Source organism: Coregonus clupeaformis, chromosome 29 (assembly GCF_020615455.1).
Source record: "Coregonus clupeaformis isolate EN_2021a chromosome 29, ASM2061545v1, whole genome shotgun sequence".
Lineage (NCBI taxonomy): Eukaryota > Metazoa > Chordata > Actinopteri > Salmoniformes > Salmonidae > Coregonus > Coregonus clupeaformis.
This window is the reverse complement of record NC_059220.1, coordinates 6,882,770-6,907,568: the sequence shown is the minus strand read 5'-3', so window position 1 is coordinate 6,907,568 and position 24,799 is coordinate 6,882,770. Positions and strand designations below refer to the sequence as shown.

General features: G+C 52.1%; 1 protein-coding gene across 1 annotated transcript in view; it reads right to left on the bottom strand.

The window, feature by feature from the left end:
* LOC121544531 (exonuclease 3'-5' domain-containing protein 2) overlaps nt 1-20,739 on the bottom strand; it is a 39,134-nt gene extending 18,395 nt beyond the window's left edge. The window contains exons 1-8 of the mRNA XM_041854470.2: nt 20,662-20,739; nt 19,190-19,870; nt 18,373-18,501; nt 16,610-16,737; nt 12,801-12,927; nt 12,219-12,547; nt 380-486; nt 42-177 (exon numbers count right to left, since the gene is read on the bottom strand). Coding sequence (XP_041710404.1) covers nt 42-177; nt 380-486; nt 12,219-12,547; nt 12,801-12,927; nt 16,610-16,737; nt 18,373-18,501; nt 19,190-19,741 — 1,508 coding nt within the window. The 5' untranslated portion in view covers nt 19,742-19,870; nt 20,662-20,739. The remainder of the gene's footprint in view (nt 1-41; nt 178-379; nt 487-12,218; nt 12,548-12,800; nt 12,928-16,609; nt 16,738-18,372; nt 18,502-19,189; nt 19,871-20,661) is intronic.
* Nucleotides 20,740-24,799: the final 4,060 nt, after the last annotated feature.

Genomic DNA, 24,799 nt, shown 5'->3' with positions numbered 1-24,799 from the left:
TAATATAGGAGTCGTTCTTGCCACACCCAGGTTCTCCTCACCTAATATAGGAGTCGTTCTTGCCACACACCACACACAGGTTCTCTTTGGCAGTCAGATAGTAGTCCTGCTGGGAGTCTGGACGTCCCGACGGCTCAAACAGCAGACGCACGATGAAGGGATCCTCACTCTGCAGCACTGGAGGCAGAGAGGAGAGAGAGGAGAGGGGGAATTTAGTGTCAACTTCAAAATAAAGTGAACTGGGGTTTTGTAAAAAGTCCATTTTTAAACCTCATTTAACAGTATGAAACCAACTATGATAGTAAAGTACTCCAATTAAACTGTTAATTCATATCAAGATACTTGATCCGTTTTGGCAGTGCTGTATGTTGTGGTGTACCTCCGATTCCTTTATCCAGGTACCACTTGGCCTTCTTCTTGTCACAGGTACAGAGGGGCTGTCCATCCGGGGCATGGAGGAAACAGTTGTCATAGAGGGGGGACTTCCTGCAACAGACAGTGATGGGAAAACCTGGTCAGTCACTACACTGATACAGAGCTGAGCTGCCCAAAACGTGGTTAGGAAAATGTCAATGATCTGCGAAACCTGCAACTGCTGCCAGGACATATGTTGCACCAGTTGGTCATAACTCTAAAACGTGCTCTAGGTCGGAGTTATAAATTATTACTTGTCCCACCACCTGGGTGTAACTCCTATGAGCTATGACTGTGTGTAGATTCAACGCCTAGTACCGGTAGTTTTATTTGGGACCAACTTCAGCATGACACCCACAGAAAACAGCAGTCTATATTTTCCAAAGGGATGCGAGTCACGTGTTCCTATTTCACAACTTCCGCGGGCTTTTGGAGTTGCCTGTGCGCGAGCCAATAGCAAAAAATAACACACGTGACTTATGCTACCTCATAGCATGCTAACCGTGTCTGATCAGGTGATCGATTAGCTACCACCACAGAGATCAAATTATAAAATACAGCCTACAGACGGAGATTCTTGTGAAACAAAAATCATTTATGACCACTCACACCTCCATTTAGCTAACATTTCCCAGCCTATTGTTAGCAAATATCCAAAACTGAGATTCAGTTAAAACAAAATCTGACATTGATTGATTTACCAAGACCTCACGCTTGTCTCAAAGCAGCACGATGGTGCCGTCCCAATCAAAAGGTTGCTGAAATTATAGTTGACCACATGTGGCTATTGCAGGTGGCTTAGTGGTTAAGAGCGTTGTGCCAGTAATCGAAAGGTCGCTGGTTCTAATCCCCGAGCCGACTAGGTGAAAAATCTATCGATGTGCCCTTGAGCAAGGCACTTAACCCTAAATGCTCCTGTAAGTCGCTCTGGATAAGAGCGTCTGCTAAATGACAAAAAATAAAAATAAATAAGAAGCCTACTTTAATTCAATATGTTTGTCATTCAGGTGATATTCATTCCCACAGTAATTATGTGGTTACGCCTCGATCACACCGATAGTGTCATTCCCCAAAATGGTTACGCAGAATCATCTGGATATGTGTGCAATAAAAGTTCAACATTCACCTTCTGCTACCGTTTCTGTCAAGCAGTCTAAGCATACAGTTTGACGCATATGCACCACACAGAACTCACCTCAACCACAATGCTGCAAGGCAAACGCAGCGTTCCATTTGAAATGAATGTACTTCTGGTGTACCAAAATGCAATGACAATGTCGGTGTGATCGAGACGTTAATGGATAGTGGTAGGCTTTGCGAAATGACGTGCATCGCACACTTTAGAACCAGGGTTGCCAGGTCGAGCTAAATTCCCTAGCCCAATGACTACTCAAATCCTGCAACAAAGCATGAAACTAAACCAATTTGTTTTCCTGCAGCAAGACAGGAGTTGGCACATTTAGCCAATAAATCCTTTTCCCAGAACGTTATCGAGCGAATTAAGGAGGAATATCAACGTAACTTGTAACGACTTAAGAAGCAACATTTGGTTTTCCATCAAAATAATATTATCGCAAGAGAAAAGATCATTCGCCCTTACTAAACTTACCTGATAGTTTTCCATCAATGTATGTCGATTTAACTCTGACTGCTGTGTAAATAAATCCCTTCTGCGCATGTGCATAATAGATAAATCCAACAGGAGAGTTTGAGGGATGAAAGTTGGACAAAGGAGCTCGAAAACTCCGCGCAAGAAACACTTGAATAACCTTCTAAAAAATGTTAGGCTATATTCGGGCAATTGTGCCGTTATTACGTGCCCGATGTTAAGACCACAACAAACCATTATACACGGCCTATTTTGCTAGATTGACTTGTCATTTCAATAGGCTAGGCCTACTCAAATCTGGGTTTATGATTGCAATTCAACTTTGCCATGGTTTGGTTAGCTAGATGCAGGTAGCCTATAGCCCCTGATTGCCTAGGCTACCGTAGGCTAGATGTAAAATGGACGATTTAGCAGCTTGCTTAGTTCAAATTGACAGACTAATTTATATAACATGAATAGCGCTGCTGTTTCCCAATAGCCAGCTGGAACATGCTACTGGGGATGGGGTCGTAGTTTAAATCACTGAATCATATATTTAAGTATATAGACAATGGCGCAACTTTCACTGGACGTTATTTCTTGATGCGCATCAGTTCTAGCTGGGTTGGAAAATGTCTCCATGACAATCTAAAAACAGCCTACCTACAACTGGTAAAAAGTTGTCATGACGTGCGCGCCTGTTTTCAGTGTCCTCTCGCTCTGATCGTCTGCAGCAGCAGGTCACAGTGAAATATTTTAAAAGAAAAATGCCCTCGCTGCCACGGTGCAATTTAGAAGTAGACCAAAAACCCGCGACCAATACATTTTTCACCCGCAAAAAAAAAAATCGCGGACATGGCAACCCGGTTCAGAACCGCCATGAGGACGGTAACAGTCTAGTAACCGTCGCTACATAGCAATCATCATTACGAAGCATCAAATCTCATGAACATGCATTGCTTACGCAGGACTTAGCTACGACTAGTCTTATTTTTTGGTTGGTGCAAAAGGTGTAAATTCTGATCACAAAGTCGCCCATAGCTATGCCAGACCTAGCATTTAAGACCTTTTTTTTTTTTTTTTTTTTTTTTACACACAACTGGTGCCAGCGGCCCCAGATGGTCACCAACATGTTTTCTAATATGAGTATTCATCTTTCCTATGACACTAAGGAAAATAACAATGTATGATAACATTGCCAACTGGCATCTCAAAATATCTGCAACACCTGTACAGAGCAGCCACACCTGTTCACCTGGCAGACTAGCCCACACCTGTCTACCTGGCAGACTAGCCCACACCTACCCACCTGGCAGACTAGCAGACTAGCCCACACCTGTCCACCTGGCAGACTAGCCCACACCTGTCCACCTGGCAGACTAGCCCACACCTGTCCACCTAGCAGACTAGCCCACACCTGTCCACCTGGCAGACTAGCCCACACCTGTCCACCTGGCAGACTAGCAGACTAGCCCACACCTGGCCACCTGGCAGACTGGCAGACTAGCAGACTAGCCCACACCTGGCCACCTGGCAGACTAGCAGACTAGCCCACACCTGGCCACCTGTCCACCTGGCAGACTAGCCCACACCTGGCCACCTAGCAGACTAGCCCACACCTGTCCACCTGGCAGACTAGCCCACACCTGTCCACCTGGCAGACTAGCAGACTAGCCCACACCTGGCCACCTGGCAGACTGGCAGACTAGCAGACTAGCCCACACCTGTCCACCTGGCAGACTAGCCCACACCTGTTCACCTGGCAGACTAGCCCACACCTGGCCACCTGGCGACTAGCCCACCTGTCCACCTGGCAGACTAGCCCACACCTGTCCACCTGGCAGACTAGCCCACACCTGTCCACCTGGCAGATAGCAGACTAGCCCACACCTGGCCACCTGGCAGACTGGCAGACTAGCAGACTAGCCCACACCTGTCCACCTGGCAGACTAGCAGACTAGCCCACACCTGGCCACCTGGCAGACTGGCAGACTAGCAGACTAGCCCACACCTGTCCACCTGGCAGACTAGCCCACACCTGTTCACCTGGCAGACTAGCCCACACCTGGCCACCTGGCAGACTAGCCCACACCTGTCCACCTGGCAGACTAGCCCACACCTGTCCACCTGGCAGACTAGCCCACACCTGTCCACCTGGCAGACTAGCAGACTAGCCCACACCTGGCCACCTGGCAGACTGGCAGACTAGCAGACTAGCCCACACCTGGCCACCTGGCAGACTAGCAGACTAGCCCACACCTGGCCACCTGTCCACCTGGCAGACTAGCCCACACCTGGCCACCTAGCAGACTAGCCCACACCTGTCCACCTGGCAGACTAGCCCACACCTGTTCACCTGGCCGACTAGCCCACACCTGTCCACCTGGCAGACTAGCCCACACCTGTTCACCTGGCAGACTAGCCCACACCTGTCCACCTGGCAGACTAGCCCACACCTGTTCACCTGGCAGACTAGCCCACACCTGGCCACCTGGCAGACTAGCCCACACCTGGCCACCTGGCAGACTAGCCCACACCTGTCCACCTGGCAGACTAGCCCACACCTGTCCACCTGGCAGACTAGCCCACACCTGTCCACCTGGCAGACTAGCAGACTAGCCCACACCTGGCCACCTGGGCAGACTAGCCCACACCTGGCCACCTGGCAGACTGGCAGACTAGCAGACTAGCCCACACCTGTCCACCTGGCAGACTAGCCCACACCTGTCCACCTGGCAGACTAGCAGACTAGCCCACACCTGTCCACCTGGCAGACTAGCAGACTAGCCCACACCTGTCCACCTGGCAGACTAGCCCACACCTGTCCACCTGGCAGACTAGCAGACTAGCCCACACCTGTCCACCTGGCAGACTGGCAGACTAGCCCACACCTGTCCACCTGGCAGACTAGCAGACTAGCCCACACCTGGCAGACTAGCCCACACCTACCCACCTGGCAGACTAGCAGACTAGCCCACACCTACCTACCTGGCAGAGTAGCCGACTAGCCCACACCTACCCGCCTGGCAGACTAGCCCACACCTGTCCACCTGGCAGACTGGCAGACTAGCAGACTAGCCCACACCTGTCCACCTGGCAGACTAGCCCACACCTGTCCACCTGGCAGACTAGCAGACTAGCCCACACCTGTCCACCTAGCAGACTAGCCCACACCTGTCCACCTGGCAGACTAGCCCACACCTGTCCACCTGGCAGACTAGCCCACACCTGTCCACCTGGCAGACTAGCCCACACCTGTCCACCTGGCAGACTAGCAGACTAGCCCACACCTGGCCACCTGGCAGACTGGCAGACTAGCAGACTAGCCCACACCTGGCCACCTGGCAGACTGGCAGACTAGCCCACACCTGTCCACCTGGCAGACTAGCCCACACCTGTCCACCTGGCAGACTAGCCCACACCTGTCCACCTGGCAGACTAGCCCACACCTGTCCACCTGGCAGACTAGCCCACACCTGTCCACCTGGCAGACTAGCCCACACCTGTCCACCTGGCAGACTAGCCCACACCTGTCCACCTGGCAGACTAGCAGACTAGCCCACACCTGTCCACCTGGCAGACTAGCAGACTAGCCCACACCTGTCCACCTGGCAGACTAGCAGACTAGCCCACACCTGTCCACCTGGCAGACTGGCAGACTAGCCCACACCTGTCCACCTGGCAGACTAGCAGACTAGCCCACACCTGGCAGACTAGCCCACACCTACCCACCTGGCAGACTAGCAGACTAGCCCACACCTACCTACCTGGCAGAGTAGCCGACTAGCCCACACCTACCCGCCTGGCAGACTAGCCCACACCTGTCCACCTGGCAGACTGGCAGACTAGCAGACTAGCCCACACCTGTCCACCTGGCAGACTAGCCCACACCTGTCCACCTGGCAGACTAGCAGACTAGCCCACACCTATCCACCTGGCAGACTAGCCCACACCTACCCACCTGGCAGACTAGCCCACACCTACCCACCTGGCAGACTAGCAGACTAGCCCACACCTACCCACCTGGCAGACTAGCCCACACCTACCCACCTGGCAGACTAGCAGACTAGCCCACACCTACCCACCTGGCAGACTAGCAGACTAGCCCACACCTACCCACCTGGCAGACTAGCAGACTAGCCCACACCTACCCACCTGGCAGACTAGCCCACACCTACCCACCTGGCAGACTAGCAGACTAGCCCACACCTACCCACCTGGCAGACTAGCAGACTAGCCCACACCTACCCACCTGGCAGACTAGCAGACTAGCCCACACCTGGCCACCTGGCAGACTGGCAGACTAGCAGACTAGCCCACACCTGGCCACCTGGCAGACTGGCAGACTAGCAGACTAGCCCACACCTGTCCACCTGGCAGACTGGCAGACTAGCAGACTAGCCCACACCTGGCCACCTGGCAGACTGGCAGACTAGCCCACACCTGTCCACCTGGCAGACTAGCAGACTAGCCCACACCTGTCCACCTGGCAGACTAGCCCACACCTGTCCACCTGGCAGACTAGCCCACACCTGTCCACCTGGCAGACTAGCCCACACCTGTCCACCTGGCAGACTAGCCCACACCTGTCCACCTGGCAGACTAGCCCACACCTGTCCACCTGGCAGACTAGCAGACTAGCCCACACCTGGCCACCTGGCAGACTAGCAGACTAGCCCACACCTAGCTACCTGGCAGAGTAGCCGACTAGCCCACACCTACCCGCCTGGCAGACTAGCCCACACCTGTCCACCTGGCAGACTGGCAGACTAGCAGACTAGCCCACACCTGTCCACCTGGCAGACTAGCCCACACCTGTCCACCTGGCAGACTAGCCCACACCTACCCACCTGGCAGACTAGCAGACTAGCCCACACCTAGCTACCTGGCAGAGTAGCCGACTAGCCCACACCTACCCGCCTGGCAGACTAGCCCACACCTGTCCACCTGGCAGACTGGCAGACTAGCAGACTAGCCCACACCTGTCCACCTGGCAGACTAGCCCACACCTGTCCACCTGGCAGACTAGCCCACACCTGTCCACCTGGCAGACTAGCCCACACCTGTCCACCTGGCAGACTAGCAGACTAGCCCACACCTGTCCACCTGGCAGACTAGCCCACACCTGTCCACCTGGCAGACTAGCCCACACCTGTCCACCTGGCAGACTAGCAGACTAGCCCACACCTGGCCACCTGGCAGACTGGCAGACTAGCAGACTAGCCCACACCTGTCCACCTGGCAGACTAGCCCACACCTGTTCACCTGGCAGACTAGCCCACACCTGGCCACCTGGCAGACTAGCCCACACCTGTCCACCTGGCAGACTAGCCCACACCTGTCCACCTGGCAGACTAGCAGACTAGCCCACACCTGTCCACCTGGCAGACTAGCCCACACCTGTCCACCTGGCAGACTAGCAGACTAGCCCACACCTGTCCACCTGGCAGACTGGCAGACTAGCCCACACCTGTCCACCTGGCAGACTAGCAGACTAGCCCACACCTGGGGCAGACTAGCCCACACCTGGCCACCTGGCAGACTAGCAGACTAGCCCACACCTGTCCACCTGGCAGACTAGCCCACACCTGTCCACCTGGCAGACTAGCAGACTAGCCCACACCTGTCCACCTAGCAGACTAGCAGACTAGCCCACACCTGTCCACCTGGCAGACTAGCCCACACCTGTCCACCTGGCAGACTAGCAGACTAGCCCACACCTGTCCACCTGGCAGACTGGCAGACTAGCCCACACCTGTCCACCTGGCAGACTAGCAGACTAGCCCACACCTGGCAGACTAGCCCACACCTACCCACCTGGCAGACTAGCAGACTAGCCCACACCTACCTACCTGGCAGAGTAGCCGACTAGCCCACACCTACCCGCCTGGCAGACTAGCCCACACCTGTCCACCTGGCAGACTGGCAGACTAGCAGACTAGCCCACACCTGTCCACCTGGCAGACTAGCCCACACCTGTCCACCTGGCAGACTAGCAGACTAGCCCACACCTGTCCACCTGGCAGACTAGCCCACACCTGTCCACCTGGCAGACTAGCCCACACCTGTCCACCTGGCAGACTAGCCCACACCTGTCCACCTGGCAGACTAGCCCACACCTGTCCACCTGGCAGCAGACTAGCCCACACCTGTCCACCTGGCAGACTAGCAGACTAGCCCACACCTGGCCACCTGGCAGACTGGCAGACTAGCCCACACCTGTCCACCTGGCAGACTAGCCCACACCTGTCCACCTGGCAGACTAGCCCACACCTGTCCACCTGGCAGACTAGCCCACACCTGTCCACCTGGCAGACTAGCCCACACCTGTCCACCTGGCAGACTAGCCCACACCTGTCCACCTGGCAGACTAGCCCACACCTGTCCACCTGGCAGACTAGCAGACTAGCCCACACCTGTCCACCTGGCAGACTAGCAGACTAGCCCACACCTGTCCACCTGGCAGACTAGCAGACTAGCCCACACCTGTCCACCTGGCAGACTGGCAGACTAGCCCACACCTGTCCACCTGGCAGACTAGCAGACTAGCCCACACCTGGCAGACTAGCCCACACCTACCCACCTGGCAGACTAGCAGACTAGCCCACACCTACCTACCTGGCAGAGTAGCCGACTAGCCCACACCTACCCGCCTGGCAGACTAGCCCACACCTGTCCACCTGGCAGACTGGCAGACTAGCAGACTAGCCCACACCTGTCCACCTGGCAGACTAGCCCACACCTGTCCACCTGGCAGACTAGCAGACTAGCCCACACCTATCCACCTGGCAGACTAGCCCACACCTACCCACCTGGCAGACTAGCCCACACCTACCCACCTGGCAGACTAGCAGACTAGCCCACACCTACCCACCTGGCAGACTAGCCCACACCTACCCACCTGGCAGACTAGCAGACTAGCCCACACCTACCCACCTGGCAGACTAGCCCACACCTACCCACCTGGCAGACTAGCAGACTAGCCCACACCTACCCACCTGGCAGACTAGCAGACTAGCCCACACCTACCCACCTGGCAGACTAGCAGACTAGCCCACACCTACCCACCTGGCAGACTAGCAGACTAGCCCACACCTGGCCACCTGGCAGACTGGCAGACTAGCAGACTAGCCCACACCTGGCCACCTGGCAGACTGGCAGACTAGCAGACTAGCCCACACCTGTCCACCTGGCAGACTGGCAGACTAGCAGACTAGCCCACACCTGGCCACCTGGCAGACTGGCAGACTAGCCCACACCTGTCCACCTGGCAGACTAGCAGACTAGCCCACACCTGTCCACCTGGCAGACTAGCCCACACCTGTCCACCTGGCAGACTAGCCCACACCTGTCCACCTGGCAGACTAGCCCACACCTGTCCACCTGGCAGACTAGCCCACACCTGTCCACCTGGGCAGACTAGCCCACACCTGTCCACCTGGCAGACTAGCAGACTAGCCCACACCTGGCCACCTGGCAGACTAGCAGACTAGCCCACACCTAGCTACCTGGCAGAGTAGCCGACTAGCCCACACCTGTCCACCTGGCAGACTGGCAGACTAGCAGACTAGCCCACACCTGTCCACCTGGCAGACTAGCCCACACCTGTCCACCTGGCAGACTAGCCCACACCTACCCACCTGGCAGACTAGCAGACTAGCCCACACCTAGCTACCTGGCAGAGTAGCCGACTAGCCCACACCTACCCGCCTGGCAGACTAGCCCACACCTGTCCACCTGGCAGACTGGCCCACACCTGTCCACCTGGCAGACTAGCCCACACCTGTCCACCTGGCAGACTAGCCCACACCTGTCCACCTGGCAGACTAGCCCACACCTGTCCACCTGGCAGACTAGCAGACTAGCCCACACCTGTCCACCTGGCAGACTAGCCCACACCTGGCCACCTGGCAGACTAGCAGACTAGCCCACACCTGTCCACCTGGCAGACTAGCAGACTAGCCCACACCTGGCCACCTGGCCACCTAGCAGACTAGCCCACACCTACCCACCTGGCAGAGTAGCAGACTAGCAGACTAGCCCACACCTACCCACCTGGCAGAGTAGCAGACTAGCCCACACCTACCCACCTGGCAGAGTAGCAGACTAGCCCACACCTACCCACCTGGCAGACTAGCCCACACCTACCTACCTGGCAGAGTAGCAGACTAGCCCACACCTACCCACCTGGCAGAGTAGCAGACTAGCCCACACCTACCCACCTGGCAGACTAGCAGACTAGCCCACACCTACCCACCTGGCAGAGTAGCAGACTAGCAGACTAGCCCACACCTACCCACCTGGCAGACTAGCAGACTAGCAGACTAGCCCACACCTACCCACCTGGCAGACTAGCAGACTAGCAGACTAGCCCACACCTGGCCACCTAGCAGACTAGCCCACACCTACCCACCTGGCAGACTAGCAGACTAGCCCACACCTACCCACCTGGCAGACTAGCAGACTAGCCCACACCTACCCACCTGGCAGACTAGCAGACTAGCCCACACCTACCCACCTGGCAGACTAGCAGACTAGCCCACACCTACCCACCTGGCAGACTAGCCCACACCTACCCACCTGGCAGACTAGCCCACACCTACCTACCTGGCAGACTAGCAGACTAGCCCACACCTACCCACCTGGCAGACTAGCAGACTAGCCCACACCTACCTACCTGGCAGACTAGCCCACACCTACCCACCTGGCAGACTAGCAGACTAGCCCACACCTACCTACCTGGCAGAGTAGCCGACTAGCCCACACCTACCCGCCTGGCAGACTAGCCCACACCTACCCACCTGGCAGACTAGCAGACTAGCCCACACCTACCCACCTGGCAGACTAGCAGACTAGCAGACTAGCCCACACCTGGCCACCTAGCAGACTAGCCCACACCTACCCGCCTGGCAGAGTAGCCCACACCTACCCACCTGGCAGACTAGCAGACTAGCCCACACCTACCTACCTGGCAGACTAGCAGACTAGCCCACACCTACCCACCTGGCAGACTAGCAGACTAGCCCACACCTACCTACCTGGCAGACTAGCCCACACCTGGCCACCTGGCAGACTAGCCCACACCTGTCCACCTGGCAGACTAGCCGACTAGCCCACACCTACCCACCTGGCAGACTAGCCCACACCTACCTACCTGGCAGAGTAGCCGACTAGCCCACACCTACCCGCCTGGCAGAGTAGCCCACACCTACCCACCTGGCAGAGTAGCCCACACCTACCCACCTGGCAGAGTAGCCCACACCTACCCGCCTGGCAGAGTAGCCCACACCTAGCCACCTGGCAGAGTAGCCCACACCTGGCCGCCTGGCAGAGTAGCCCACACCTACCCGCCTGGCAGAGTAGCCCACACCTACCCACCTGGCAGACTAGCAGACTAGCCCACACCTACCCACCTGGCAGACTAGCAGACTAGCCCACACCTACCCACCTGGCAGACTAGCAGACTAGCCCACACCTACCCACCTGGCAGACTAGCAGACTAGCCCACACCTACCCACCTGGCAGACTAGCAGACTAGCCCACACCTACCCACCTGGCAGACTAGCAGACTAGCCCACACCTACCCACCTGGCAGACTAGCAGACTAGCCCACACCTACCCACCTGGCAGACTAGCAGACTAGCCCACACCTACCCACCTGGCAGACTAGCCCACACCTACCCACCTGGCAGACTAGCCGACTAGCCTACACCTACCCGCCTGGCAGAGTAGCCGACTAGCCCACACCTACCCACCTGGCAGACTAGCCCACACCTACCCACCTGGCAGACTAGCCCACACCTACCCACCTGGCAGACTAGCAGACTAGCCCACACCTACCCACCTGGCAGACTAGCAGACTAGCCCACACCTACCCACCTGGCAGACTAGCCCACACCTACCCGCCTGGCAGAGTAGCCGACTAGCCCACACCTACCCACCTGGCAGACTAGCCCACACCTACCCACCTGGCAGACTAGCAGACTAGCCCACACCTACCCACCTGGCAGACTAGCAGACTAGCCCACACCTACCCACCTGGCAGACTAGCCCACACCTACCCACCTGGCAGAGTAGCCCACACCTGGCCACCTGGCAGACTAGCCCACACCTACCCACCTGGCAGACTAGCCCACACCTGGCCACCTGGCAGACTAGCAGACTAGCCCACACCTACCTACCTGGCAGACTAGCAGACTAGCCCACACCTACCCACCTGGCAGAGTAGCCCACACCCAGCGGTTTTCTCTTGTTGTTCCTCCTGGGATCTGGAACTTGCTGGTCCCCAGACTCCGGGCTTTCAAAACTAGGCTGCTGGAGCTTCCTATTCCTCCTCCTCCTCTCTCCATCCATGCTCTTCCGTCCATCCTCCCCCTCTACTCCGCCCCGCCCCCTGAAGGGTGTGTCCACCAGGCCCTGGCAGCAGTTGGCCAGCTGGGAGTAGCAACTCCCAGTGTCAGGTGAGGGCGTGGCGTCCGAGTGGAGGCCGAGCAGGTGGAAGAAGAGGGCGATGGATACCTGTGCGTCCCGGGCTGCGTAGGTCATCTGAAGTTCAGGGGAGATAGTGGGGGGGGATTAATGAGAAGATCTCTGCATGTTTGTAAAAAGGTAAGGCACAGAATCGCTAATATTGATCACATAATGAGGAGTTATTTGGGATGTAAGGTGATTTGTAGATCAGTTAATCTGTACAGTCCAACTGCAAAAGGTGATGTTCAACATGCAGAGTAACAATGTGTCTGTAACACAGCATATCCCATCCTGTACTAAACGAACACCAGCAGGTAAAGTGGTGTACCTGTTCTAGGGTCAGCTGGTCAGCCTCCCAGTCACTACAGCGCAGCTCCGAGGATTTCTCCAGCGAGACGTTGAGCAAGTCGTCCGCCAGAGACGTCAGACTCAGACCGTTATTCAACACTACCTTCCTGCACGGAAACACATACAGACTGGTAAAAACACACAGACAGCGCCAAGCACGACTACAAACACCATCAAGTTTGCTGACGACACGGAGGGTAACTCAAAAAGTTTGACAGCTGTACCATTGAGAGCATCTTGAATGGCTGCGTCACTGCTTGGTACGGCAATAGCGCCGTCCTCGATCGCATGGCACTACAGAGGACGGTGCGGACAGCCCAGTACGTCACGGAGTTCAGTCTACTTTCCACCAGACACTGGGAGATGAATTTCACTTTTCAGCAGGACAATAACCCAAAACTCAAGGCCAAATCTACACTGGAGTTGCTTACCAAGAAGACAGTGAATGTACCGGAGTGGCCAAGTTAGTTTCGACTTAAATCTGCTTGAGAATCTATGGCAAGACTTGAAAATGGTTGTCTAGCATTGATCAACAACCAACTTGATTGAGCTTGAAGAAATTTGAAAACAATAACGGGCAAATATTTTACAGTCCAGGTGTGTAAAGCTCTTAGAGACTTAGTTACCCAGAAAGACTCACAGCTGTAATCGCTGCCAAAGGTGACTAACATGTATTGACTCAGGGTTAAGCATGCAAGAAGCAGTGCAGCTCGGCAGGGTAGAGTTTCAGAGGACGCATGGCTCTCGACCTTCACACAGTCTCCTCAGAACTGTTGATGTTGAGATGTGTGTTACTTGAACTCTGTGAAGCATTTATTTGGGCTGCAATTTCTGAGGCTGGTAACTAATGAACATCCTCTGCAGCAGAGGTAACTCTGGGTCTTCCATTCCAGTGGCGGTCCTCATGAGAGCCAGTTTCATCATGGCGCTTGATGTTTTTTGCGACTGCACTTGAAGTTTCAAAGTTCATGACATTTTCCAGATTACTTTAAGACAGTCAATGATGGACTGTCGTTTCTCTTTGCTTATTTGATCTGTTCTTGCCATAATATGGACTTGGTCTTTTACCAAATAGGGATATCTTCTGTATATCCCCCCTACCTTGTCACAACACAACTGATTGGCTCAAACACATTAAGGAAATAAATTCCACAAATTAACTTTTAAGAAGGCACACCTGTTAATTGAAATGCATTCCAGGTGACTACCTCATGAAGCTGGTTGAGGGAATGCCAAGAGTGTGCAAAGCTGTCATCATGGCAAAGGGTGGCTACTTTGAAGAATCTAAAATACATTTTGATTTGTTTAACACTTTTTTGGTTACTACATGATTCCATGTGTTAATTCATAGTTGATGTCTTCACTATTATTCTACAATGTAGAAAAAAGTAAAAATAAAGAAACCCTTGAATGAGTAGGTGTCCAAACTTTTGACTGGTAGTGTATGTATTCAGATCCTTTCCTATGAGACTTGAAATTGAGCTCAGGTGCCTCCTGTTTCCATTGATCACCCTTGAGATGTTTCTACAACTTGGAGTCCACCTGTGGTAAATTCAATTGATTGGACATGATTTGGAAAGGCATACACCTTTCTATTTAAGGTCCCACAGTTGACAGTGCATGTCAGAGCAAAAACCAAGCCATGAGGTCGAAGGAATTGTCCGTAGAGCACCGAGACAGGATCGTGTCGAGACACAGGACATGGGGAAGGGTACCAAAACATTTCTGCAGCATTGAAGGTCCCCAAGAACACAGTGGCCTCCATCATTCTTAAATGGAAGAAGTTTGGAACCACCAAGACTCTTCCTAGAGCTGGCCGCCCGGCCAAACTGAGCAATCGGGGCAGAAGGGCCTTGGTCAGGGAGGTGACCAAGAACCCGATGGTCACTGACAGAGCTCCAGAGTTCCTCTGTGGAGATTGGAGAACCTTCCAGAAGGACAACCATCTCTGCAGCACTCCACCAAATCAGGCCTTTAAGGTAAAGTGGCCAGACAGAAGCCACTCCTCAATAAAAGGCTCATGACAGCCCGCTTGGAGTTTGCCAAAAGGCACCGAAAGACTCTCAGACCATGAGAAACAAGATTCTCTGGTCTGATGAAACCAAGATTGAACTCTTTGGCCTGAATGCCAAGCGTCACATCTGGAGGAAACCTGGCACCATCCCTACGGTGAAGCATGGTGGTGGAAGCATCATGCTGTGGGGATGTTTTTCAGCGGCAGGGACTGGGAGACCAGTCAGGATTGAGGCAAAGATGAACGGAGCAAAGTACAGAGAGATCCTTGATGAAAACCTGCTCCAGAGCGCTCAGGACCTCAGACTGGGGTGAAGGTTCACCTTCCAACAGGACAACGACCCTAAGCACACAGCCAAGACAACGCAGGAGTGGCTTCGGGACAAGTCTCTGAATGTCCTTGAGTGGCCCAGCCAGAGCCCGGACTTGAACCCCAATCGAACATCTCTGGAGACCTGAAAATAGCAGTGCAGCGACGCTCCCCATCCAACCTGACAGAGCTTGAGAGGATCTGCAGAGAGGAATGGGAGAAACTCCCCAAATACAGGTGTGCCAAGCTTGTAGCGTCATACCCAAGAAGACTCGAGGCTGTAATCGCTGCCAAAGGTGCTTCAACAAAGTACTGAGTAAAGGGTCTGAATACTTATGTAAATGTATTATTTCAGTTTGCAAAAATGTCTAAAAACCTGTTTTTGCTTTGTCATTATGGGGTATCGTGTGTTGATTGAGGGAAAAATTCAATTTAATACATTTTAGAATAAGGCTGTAACGTAACAAAATGTGGGAAAAGTCAAGGGGTCTGAATACTTTCTGAATGCACTGTATGCTGCTGCTACTCTGTTTATCATATATCCTGATGCCTAGTCCCCTTACCCCTATACATATCTACCTCCATCACTCCAGTATCCCTGCACATTGTAAATACGGTATTGAACCGACCCTGGAACACAGTACGGTATTGAACCGACCCTGGAACACAGTACGATATTGAACCGACCCTGGAACACAGTACGGTATTGAACCGACCCTGGAACACAGTACGGTATTGAACCGACCCTGGAACACAGTACGGTATTGAACCGACCCTGGAACACAGTACGGTATTGAACCGACCCTGGAACACAGTACGGTATTGAACCGACCCTGGAACACAGTGCACGGTATTGAACCGACCCTGGAACACAGTACGATATTGAACCGACCCTGGAACACAGTACGGTATTGAACCGACCCTGGAACACAGTACGATATTGAACCGACCCTGGAACACAGTATGGTATTGAACCGACCCTGGAACACAGTACGATATTGAACCGACCCTGGAACACAGTACGATATTGAACCGACCCTGGAACACAGTACGGTATTGAACCGACCCTGGAACACAGTACGATATTGAACCGACCCTGGAACACAGTACGATATTGAACCGACCCTGGAACACAGTACGGTATTGAACCGACCCTGGAACACAGTACGGTATTGAACCGACCCTGGAACTGACCCATTACTTTTAGTATTACATGGATATGGATTACTGCATTGTTGGGGTTAGAGCTTGCAAGAAAGGCATTTCACTGTACTTGTGCACGTGACATTAAAACTTGAAGACACTTCTCTCAGAGAAAAGTGAAGAAGCCACCTGACAAAAGAGTCTGACAGTTTTACGCGAGAGGAAATTGAAAAACTATAAGACTGAGCATTACGTACTGTATGTGCCAGTAAAATTCTGAGAGGAAATGATTAAAAACAGACAAAAAACAACTAGTGTGGTACCTTTGTCGTAGTGCGAGGTGTCTCAGGTCCACGGTACACCCCAGCGCCAGGCCATAGTCTCGGGTCAGACGCTTCCCGTCCTCGTAGCAGCCCACACCCACCTTCAGAATGTGAGGGTCGCTGAGGACCTATAGATTTTTTAAATACATAATTAATAACACAAAAACACACAATATACCATCAAAAGCCACTTACAATAGTGAGTAGTGATGGGGGGGGGGGCACAAGAACATTAGTGAGGTCGGGCACCGATGTTGGGCGATTAGGCCTGGCTCGCAGTCGGGGTTCCAATTCATCCCAAAGGTGTTCGATGGGGTTGAGGTCAAGGCTCTGCGCAGGCCAGTCAAGTTCTTCCAAACTGATCTCGACAAACCGTTTCTGTATGGACCTCGCTTTGCCCACGGGGGCATTGTCATGCTGAAACAGGAAAGGGCCTTCCCCAAACAGTTGCCACAAAGTTGGAAGCACAGAATCGTCTAGAATGTCATTGTATGCTGTAGCGTTAAGATTTACCTTCACTGGAACTAAGGGGCCTAGCCCGAATCATGAAAAACAGCCCGAAACCATTCCTCCTCCACCAAACTTTATAGTTGGCACTACGCAGTCGGGAAGGTAGCGTTCTCCTGGCATCCGCCAAACCCAGATTCATCACTCCAGAGAATGCGTTTCGACTGCTCCAGAGTCCAATGGCGGTGAGCTTTACACCACTCCAGCCGACGCTTGGCATTGCGCAGGGTGATCTTCTGCTTGTAACCCATTTCATGAAGCTCCTGACGAACAGTTCTTGTGCGGATGATGCTTCCAGAGGAAGTTTGGAACTCGGTAGTGAGTGTTGTAACCGAGGACAGACGATTTTTAAGCGCTACAGCATTCGCCGTTCCCGTTCTGTGAGCTTGTCTGGCCGACCACTTCGCGGCTGAGCCATTGTTGCTCCTAGACGTTTCCACTTCACAATAACAGCACTTACAGTTGACCGGGGCAGCTCTAGCAGGGCAGAAATTTGACGAACTGACTTGTTGGAAAGGTGACATCCTATGACGGCACCACGTTGAATGTCACTGAGCTCTTCAGTACGAGCCATTCTACTGCAAAACGGTGGTCTATGGAGATTGCATGGCTGTGTGCTCGATTCTATGCACCTGTCAGCAACGGGTGTGGCTGAAATAGCCGAATCCACTCATTTGAAGGGGTGTCCACATACTTTAGGCCATGTGTATATCGGGCTATTATAATATGACGTAGCGTTTTTATAATATCGCTATATAATTTTTGCGCTAGTTGGCTGTAGCTGCACCAAAACGTCAGTGTTTTTCCTTCATAGACTTGTTCTCCATCCTTTTAAAAAACAGGGAGCCAATTTGTTTAAAGGCACTTTTATTTCCATGACTGATCAAAACCTGCGTTCTCATGACTCCCTCGTCCCTCTGCAGCAGACGTATGGTGAGCAATATGTTTGGACCGTGGAACCACAATAAAAATCACACTATTGAATCACAATACATCTAAAATCGCGAGAATCGCAACATCGTGTTCGGCACCTAAGTACGGTGATATTATCATATGGTGAGGTCCCTCAGTATGGTGATAATATCGTATGGTGAGGTCCCTCAGTATGATGATATCATATCGTGAGGTCCCAGGCAATTCCCAGCCCTAATAGTGAGTGCATTCATTTTCATATTGGTGGCCCAGGCGGGAACCGAACCCACTACACTGGCGTTTAAAACACCACGCTGAGCCACAGAGGATCACATACAGCCTACCTCTTTCAGGCTGAGTGGCAGGTCCTGCTGGCCACCACGGAACGGCTGCAGCCTCACCAACACACACAGGCCAGAGTAGGATGCCATCTGGAGCAAAGAGATGGCTGAAGTCTGACCCTTCACTGACACCTGGGGACGGAGGGAGAGAGGGAAGGGGAGAGGAGGGAAGGGGAGAGGAGGGAAGAGGAGGGGAGAGGAGGGAAGGGGAGAGGAGGGAAGAGGAGAGGAGGGGAGGGAAGGGGAGGGGAGGGAAGGGGAGAGGAGAGAGAGGAGGGAAGGGGAGAGGAGGGAAGGGGAGAGGAGGGAAAGGAGGGGAAGGGGAGGAGGGAGGAGGGAAGGGGAGAGGAGGGAAGGGGAGAGGAGGGAAGGGGAGAGGAGGGAAGGGGAGAGGAGGGAAGGGGAGAGGAGGGAGAGAGGAGGGAAGGGGAGAGGAGGGAAGGGGGAGAGGAGGGAAGGGGAGAGGAGGGAAGGAGGAGGGAGAGGAGGGAGAGAGGGAAGGAGAGGAGGGAAGGGGAGAGGAGGGAGGGAAGGGGAGAGGAGGGAGGGAGAGGAGGGAAGGGGAGAGGAGGGAAGAGGAGGGAAGGGGAGAGGAGGGAAGGGAGAGGAGGGAGGGGAGAGGAGGGAAGGGGAGAGGAGGGAAGGGGAGAGGAGGGAAGGGGAGAGGAGGGAAGGGGAGAGGAGGGAAGGGGAGAGGAGGGAAGGGGAGAGGAGAGGAGGGATGGAAAGAAGGGGGAGGGAGAGTGAGACGACGTCAGAGATCAGATAAAATAGAGTGCCAATGGTATGATATGTTTAAAAACATGCAAAACAAACTTACACCCAGGCCCTTGGTTTGACTCTTCACCCATTCACAGTCCAGCCCGAGGACGGGGTAGACTGACAGATCCTTCTGCAGCATGGGCCACAGCTGTTCCCACTCGTTCTCAGAGCTTACCATCACCGGTTGCACCGCCAGGACCTGGTCAACAGGGGGTAGCAGAGCAGGCGCGGGGAGGACCAGACTCTGACCCGGGGGTAGCTGGGTCTGGGTGGGCTTGGGCTTAGACTGGGTCTGGGACTCCACTGGCTTCTTACACTCCAGAACCACAGGCTCTGGTTCCACAGGTAAGGGACAAGAGCTGACCCCTACCTGACCCTGAGCAGGAAGCTGTTGCTTCTTTGTCCTTGGGACTCTCAGTCGCCATAGCAACAGGCCACCCAAGGTGGCCCCCAACAGGGTAACCACGGCAGCAGTTAGGGCACTTTGTCTAGTAGCCATCTTGGGGTTCAGAGCTGACTTGGTTAGGGCTGTTTGGTTGAGAAGTGTGTAAATGAGCGCAGGTAGGTAAGACCTATAACCAAGTTGCACACCGATTTGAAGATCGATCATAGAGACTTTGGGGATATAGTGTCAGCGTTGGGGCACATCCTTCGTTTGTTGATGCCTTTATCCGTGTGAAGAGAAGAGGCTATTGGCTAGTAGGCTCTGCTCCTGGGCTTAGGGCAGACACCTTATCCCCTATGAGATAATCAGCAATAAGTTACATTACATGTCAATCTGAACCTACACAAACTGTCTACAATACATTGTCCATAGGATGCATTAATTATGGCAAAGCAGTAGACTCATATATTCACTTGTCTTGTCAAACAATACCACATGTTATAATATATGTTCGCTGCACGTTTGAGTATCACATGCTCTGCTGTGACAACTAAGACAGCATTGCGCAATTCACTGCCATTGTTTACAAGTGCAGTTAACTACCCGGTGCTAACGAGGTTGTTTGACGTGTCTGCTTAGTAGCTACTGATAAGCATTACTAATTGATATCAGGATGTTTCCGCCAGAAAGATGGTCAGTGTGCTGACAACGAGATGAGGGTCAGTCAATATAGCTAACTAGGTTGTTAGCAAGCAAACACCGGGCTAGCGAGCCAACAGCTGATGCAGATACACGTCGAGGCCGAGGAGCTAACTAGCAAGAACCAGCCTAGCCACTTAGCTAGCCTACTAGGTACTTAATTGAACGCGTAAGCGAGACCGAAAGTAATGCGCACAATCTAAATGTAAATAGCAATTCGTTTGTTGTTGATGTTGCGGGGGTTGTCACTAGCTAGCATGAGCTTGTTATCATAGCGTGACCATTCCTCAGTTAAGTTTAGCCTAACTTGGTAGCCAACGTTCGCTTGTCTAGCCAGCTAGCTGCCTACGTCAGTAACAATCAACTTGAGTGTCCTTTGGAGTGACATTTGTAATTTGTTCCCCACCACTTTCTGCGTGCTACGCTTATTTCAAGCCTTTACCTACCTTGGCTCTTCACGTCCACACCATTACGCTGTCTGGTAGCATACACATGTCCTCTAGGTGTTGACGTTCTGCTTCCGGCTCTATTTATTACGACGCACAGGGGACGTTGTCATAATAGCGCCCCCACGCAGTGTCAGGGGAGGTGAGAATTAATACGTCAATTAATTAACCAATTAATTATGATTTATTATCCAATCAAACACAATTACTTACGTTGGGTCAAAAAAAAATATGACTGCCCTGCAATTTCCGATTGATTTAGTTACAGTATTTGTGATGTGTTGCATGCACATATTTAATTAATAATTCTGTCTTCTGGGAAAAAAGCTCCTTCTGATAAGAATATCTGTTCAATCTCATGGCCTCTTTATTCCAATGTTGCAGTGTAGATGTTGAAGTTTTACCTGGTAAAGTTTCTGTCTCAATATATGGAAATCACTAGCGGAGTCAGATATAAGATGGTGTTGCAGTGTTTTGTTACTCCAATCTTCTTGTGTACGTAATGTCTCCGCCATCATTTCCTATGACTGAAAACAGCTTCTGGACATCAGAACAATGACCACTAACCCTGATTTGGATGAAAATTTCTACAGTTCTGGAAATTCTGCTTACTCTGGACCAGGCCCTAATCCCCGGGACTCAAATGGGAAGCGGTGGTATCCTGACGAGACTCCGTCGGTGAGCAAATAGACAGCCAATGCCCTCTGTTCTATTGGCGAACGTGCAGTCACTGGAGAACAAACTGGATGAGCTTCGTTCGAGACTATCCCATCAACAGGACCTGAAAAACTGTAATATTCGATGTATCTCAGAGTTATGGCTGAACGAGGACATTGATAGTATACATTTCACTGGTTTTTCTCATTGTCAAGACCGGAATGCAGTCTCAGGTAAGACGAAGGGAGGAGGGGTATAAACAACAGCTGGTGAGCGATCTCTAATGTTATGGAAGACTCAAGTTTTTGCTCACCTGAGTTAGAGTACCTCATGATGAGCTGCAGACGATACTATCTACCAAGTTTTCATCTATATTTTTCGTAGCTGTGCAGGATCCCCATCCAACCTGACAGAGCTTGAGAGGATCTGCAGAGAAGAATGGGAGAAACTCCCCAAATACAGGTGTGCCAAGCTTGTAGCGTCATACCCAAGAAGACTGGAGGCTGTAATCGCTGCCAAAGGTGCTTCAACAAATACTGAGTAAAGGGTCTGAATACTTATGTAATGTGATAGTTTTTTATTTTCATACATTTGCCAACATTTCTAAAAACCTGTTTTTGCTTTGTCATTATGGGGTATTGTGTGTAGATTGATGAGGGGGGAAAAAAAGCAATTTTATCCATTAAAAAATAAGGCTGTAACCTAACAAATTGTGCGAAAAGTAAAGGGGTCTGAATACTTTCCCAATGCACTGTATATGTACATACCTCCCTCAATTACCACGTACCCCTGCACAACGATTCAGTACTGGTACTCCCTGTTTATATGTCCATGTTATTTTCTACTCCCTGTATATAACCATGATATAGTTACTCCCTGTATATAACCATGTTATTTTCTACTCCCTGTATATAACCATGTTATGTTCTACTCCCTGTATATAGCCATGTTATGTTCTACTCCCTGTATATAGCCATGTCCCCAGATCCTCAAAAAGTTATACAGCTGTGTTAGATTAATTTGTATTTTAAGAATGACTAAAGGATTTCACCCCAAATACAGTATAAATGTGTGAACTGTGTTAGAATTATAATGTATTGTCAACCTACTAACAGAGGGGGGCGGGACTAAACATTCCAGGGTGAAGGGGACTGAGAAAATGGGTTACAGGGGGCCTCCTAGAGGTGGGCGGAGCAGGGTGCCTTTGTGTGGAAGGAGTATAAAACAGTATGTATGTGTTTTGGGCGGCAGAGCTCTCCATGAATAAAGATACAGATAATCCTTGTGGGTTGTGGACCTTGAATCATTTATGATTAAAACCAGAGCCTTACAACCTCTGGTAATGATTCAAGCTTAGGTTGAATTAGAGATAGAAATTCTCTTAACAAGCTGCATCATCGAGGGCATCCTGACCGGTTGCATCACCGCCTGGTATGGCAACTGCTTGGCATCCGACCGTAAGGCGCTACAGAGGGTAGTGCGTACGGCCCAGTACATCACTGGGACCAAGCTTCCTGCCATCCAGTTACCTCTGATGCAGAGGATAAGTTCATTAGAAGGAGAGTGATGGAGTGCTGCATCAGATTACCTGGCCTCCACAATCCCCCGACCTCAACCCAATTGAGATGGTTTAGGATAAGTCGGACCGCAGAGTGAAGGAAAAGCAGCCAACAAGCGCTCAGCATATGTGGGAACTCCTTCAAGACTGTTGGAAAAGCATTCCAGGTGAAGCTGGGGTGAAGTGCACGGCGAGGACGGTTCGAATCAGGCTCCTAGGGGCAGGGCTGAAGTTGTGCAAAGCTAGAAAAAAGCCCTTAATCAATGAGAAGCAAAGAAGAGCAGGCTGAGGTTTGCAAAAGACCATAACATAAGGATTGGACCGTAGAGGACTGGAGTAAGGTCATCTTCTCTGATGAGAAGTGTTCTCCCTGTTTCTTTTTTTTTAAGGGGTAGATCAGCTTTAATATTGCAGATAGATTCTAACTTCCATCAATGTAATTGTCTGCATCACTTCCAATCCCCCATGTTTTTTAAAAATATATATATGTATATATACAGTGAGGGAAAAAAGTATTTGATCCCCTGCTGATTTTGTACGTTTGCCCACTGACAAAGAAATGATCAGTCTATAATTTGAACGGTAGATTTATTTGAATCAAATCAAATCAAATTTTATTGGTCACATGCGCCGAATACAACAGCTGCAGACATTACAGTGAAATGCTTACTTACAGCCCTTAACCAACAGTGCATTTATTTTGAACAAAAAAAGTAAAAATAAAACAACAACAAAAAAAGTGTTGAGAAAAAAAAGAGCAGAAGTAAAATAAAGTGACAGTAGGGGGGCTATATATACAGGGGGGTACCGTTGCAGAGTCAATGTGCGGGGGCACCGGCTAGCTGAGGTTGTTGAGGTAATATGTACATGTGGGTAGAGTTAAAGTGACTATGCATAAATACTTAACAGAGTAGCAGCAGCGTAAAAGGATGGGGTGGGGGGGGCAGGTGCAAATAGTCCGGGTAGCCATGATTAGCTGTTCAGGAGTCTTATGGCTTGGGGGTAGAAGCTGTTGAGAAGTCTTTAGACCCTAGACTTGGCACTCGGTACCGCTTGCCGTGCGGTAGCAGAGAGGAACAGTCTATGACTAGGGTGGCTGGAGTCTTTGACAATTTTGAGGGCCTTCCTCTGACACCGCCTGGTATAGAGGTCCTGGATGGCAGGAAGCTTTGCCCCAGTGATGTACTGGGCCGTACGCACTACCCTCTGTAGTGCCTTGCGGTCGGAGGCCAAGCAGTTGCCATACCAGGCGGTGATGCAACCAGTCAGGATGCTCTCGATGGTGCAGCTGTATAATTTTTGAGGATCTGAGGACCCATGCCAAATCTTTTTAGTCTCCTGAGGGGGAATAGGCTTTGTCGTGCCCTCTTCACGACTGTCTTGGTGTGTTTGGACCATGATAGTTCGTTGGTGATGTGGACACCAACGAACTTGGAAGCTCTCTCAACCTGTTCCACTACAGCCCCGTCGATGAGAATGGGGGCGTGCTCAGTCCTCTTTTTGTTCCTGTAGTCCACAATCATCTCCTTTGTCTTGGTCACGTTGAGGGAGAGGTTGTTGTCCTGGCACCACACGGCCAGATCTCTGACCTCCTCCCTATAGGCTGTCTCATCGTTGTCGGTGATCAGGCCTACCACTGCTGTCTCATCGTTGTCGGTGATCAGGCCTACCACTGTTGTGTCGTCGGCAAACTTAATGATGGTGTTGGAGTCGTGCCTGGCCATGCAGTCATGGGTGAACAGAGAGTACAGGAGGGGACTGAGCACGCACCCCTGAGGGGCCCCCGTGTTGAGGATCAGTGTGACAGATGTGTTGTTACCTACCCTTACCACCTGGGGGCGGCCCGTCAGGAAGTCCAGGATCCAGTTGCAGAGGGAGGTGTTTAGTCCCAGGATCCTTAGCTTAGTGATGAGCTTAGAGGGC